Source organism: Limulus polyphemus, unplaced genomic scaffold, assembly GCF_000517525.1.
Source record: "Limulus polyphemus unplaced genomic scaffold, Limulus_polyphemus-2.1.2 Scaffold9691, whole genome shotgun sequence".
Taxonomy (NCBI): Eukaryota; Metazoa; Arthropoda; class Merostomata; order Xiphosura; family Limulidae; genus Limulus; species Limulus polyphemus.
Genome location: NW_013675301.1, coordinates 22213 through 24252, shown reverse-complemented (window position 1 = coordinate 24252; position 2040 = coordinate 22213). Strand labels below are relative to the sequence as shown.

Here is a 2040-nt window from a genome sequence, read left to right as displayed (position 1 = left end):
TGAGATATTTAGACAGTTCGTATCAAGATATAAGTTAAGTTTTCCACATAAGATATGTTAGGTAACAAAAACATTGTGTTACATTCTTAGAATCGTGATCAAAATAACATAAATACCAGAGCTTCCAAACTTTTTGTTCTATGAAAACACAATGAAAGTTTACTTCCAAACTACACTATATGTTAAGTACCTTTCTTTTAATTGGGTGTTTTTGGCCCTCTTACTGGAGTCTTTATTGGCAAAAGTGTACTGAGTAATACCATGCAAACTAAAACATTGCCAGAATTATTATGCATGCCATATTTCAACTGAAATATGAATATCAATAATTAAGTAATGAAAACATCTAATGAACGCAGATCACTGAAGCGTTTTATTCAACTCTTTACCTTCAGTAAAAAAATACACTCTTGTTCCATCACCACGAACGTAGAAGTGGTCCTGAAGACAACAGCCGCTCTTGAATCGTAACTCTGCCATATCGTATCTACCATAATCACGGAACAAAATCTGTCCACCAGGCTTCAGGTACCTGCCCAAGGTGTTGATGACATGCTGCATTCTAGTTTATAAAAAATCAGGAGAAAAATATCGGTTACAATTTAATAAACTACATGTTTTGACAACACCTAAAATCTACATGTTTTATGCACGAATATTTGTATAGATAAAATGGTCGTAATGCACTGAGAGGGAATATAAACACAGTACTACTTAAGTTGTCTTTATTCCAAACTATAAATAAATCAACAAGAGTATAATAAAATATTTCAAATATAGTATAGAAAAAATGATGTAAAAACATTTTTCAGTATTTTAAACCAGTGAACATAACCAGGCTCTATACAGAACATTTATGTGTCTGAAATCTTTTTACATCAAACAGAGAGAAAGAACAATGCTTGTGAACTAGGCTGTTTGTGACTGTTTGTTTTGAATTTTGAAACAAAATATGTCAAATTTGTTTTTTAAAGAGAGACAAAGCTAAAAGGTTACTAGCACTCAGCTTACGAACTGTCCAAATATCTCAATCAGATACAGAAAACTTAACTTATATCTTATACAAACTGTCTAAATATCTCAATCAGATACACTGATCATATTTTATACACACAATGTTTTTATTTAAGATATCTTATGTCTGATCATATTTTATACACAGTGTTTTTATTTAAGATATCTTATGTCTGATCATATTTTATACACAATATTTTTGTTACCTAACATATCTTATGTCTGATCATATTTTATACACACAATGTTTTTGTTACCTAACATATGTCTGATCATAATTTATACACACAATGTTTTGTTACCTAACATATCTTATGTCTGATCATATTTTATACATTAATTGTTGAGGTAAACTAGCCTTTCCTGTCATCAGATACACATTAAATGCTATGTGGTGTATTAGTTACTTATTATTTTCATTAATAAAAAAAATATATTAAAATGCTTAAATTTGCATTATTGTACTATTGACTCTACCCTAATTCCCCCCCCCCCCCACCACACACAAGAGAACATTTATGCCTTCTGTGTGGGTACCACACACTTTTGGAAATGCTGAGGTAAACTACTGAGCTATATAAAGAACATGTGCACCATAAGAGAGATTTTTTTTTATGAGATATGTTTAAATGCAGGACTTAAAAGATAAAAAAAAGCAACAAAAACATATTATGTTAATAGAGTAGACATAAATATTTTCAGTATTTTTTTTTATAGTCTGAGTAAATTGGATCATAATGACATATCTTCTTGTATAAGTAATTAAGTATTAACATTTTCTTTACCAGAAATTCCATTTGTCTTAATAGTGGTATCTCAATAATCAAAAACACCTTAGGTGTAGAAAAAAAAATGTGTAGCACATGGGGCATGATGGTGAGTAAAACAAAATATGTGGCTATTGCGTCAGCGAGGTCACGTGACTAGTGTCATGCCACTTCTCTCGAACCTTCGTGAATGCCCTAGCATTTACTAGTTATATGTTTGTCTGGTATATATATAGGACGCTCACAACGTGACGGGGAC

General features: G+C 31.0%; 1 protein-coding gene across 1 annotated transcript in view; it reads right to left on the bottom strand.

Moving 5' to 3' along the window:
• Window positions 1-341: 341 nt before the first annotated feature.
• Window positions 342-2040, bottom strand: part of LOC106476043 (methyltransferase-like protein 2-A) — a 12771-nt gene continuing 11072 nt past the window's right edge. Inside the window, exon 7 of the mRNA XM_013936712.2 lies at window positions 342-562. Coding sequence (XP_013792166.1) covers window positions 361-562 — 202 coding nt within the window. The 3' untranslated portion in view covers window positions 342-360. The remainder of the gene's footprint in view (window positions 563-2040) is intronic.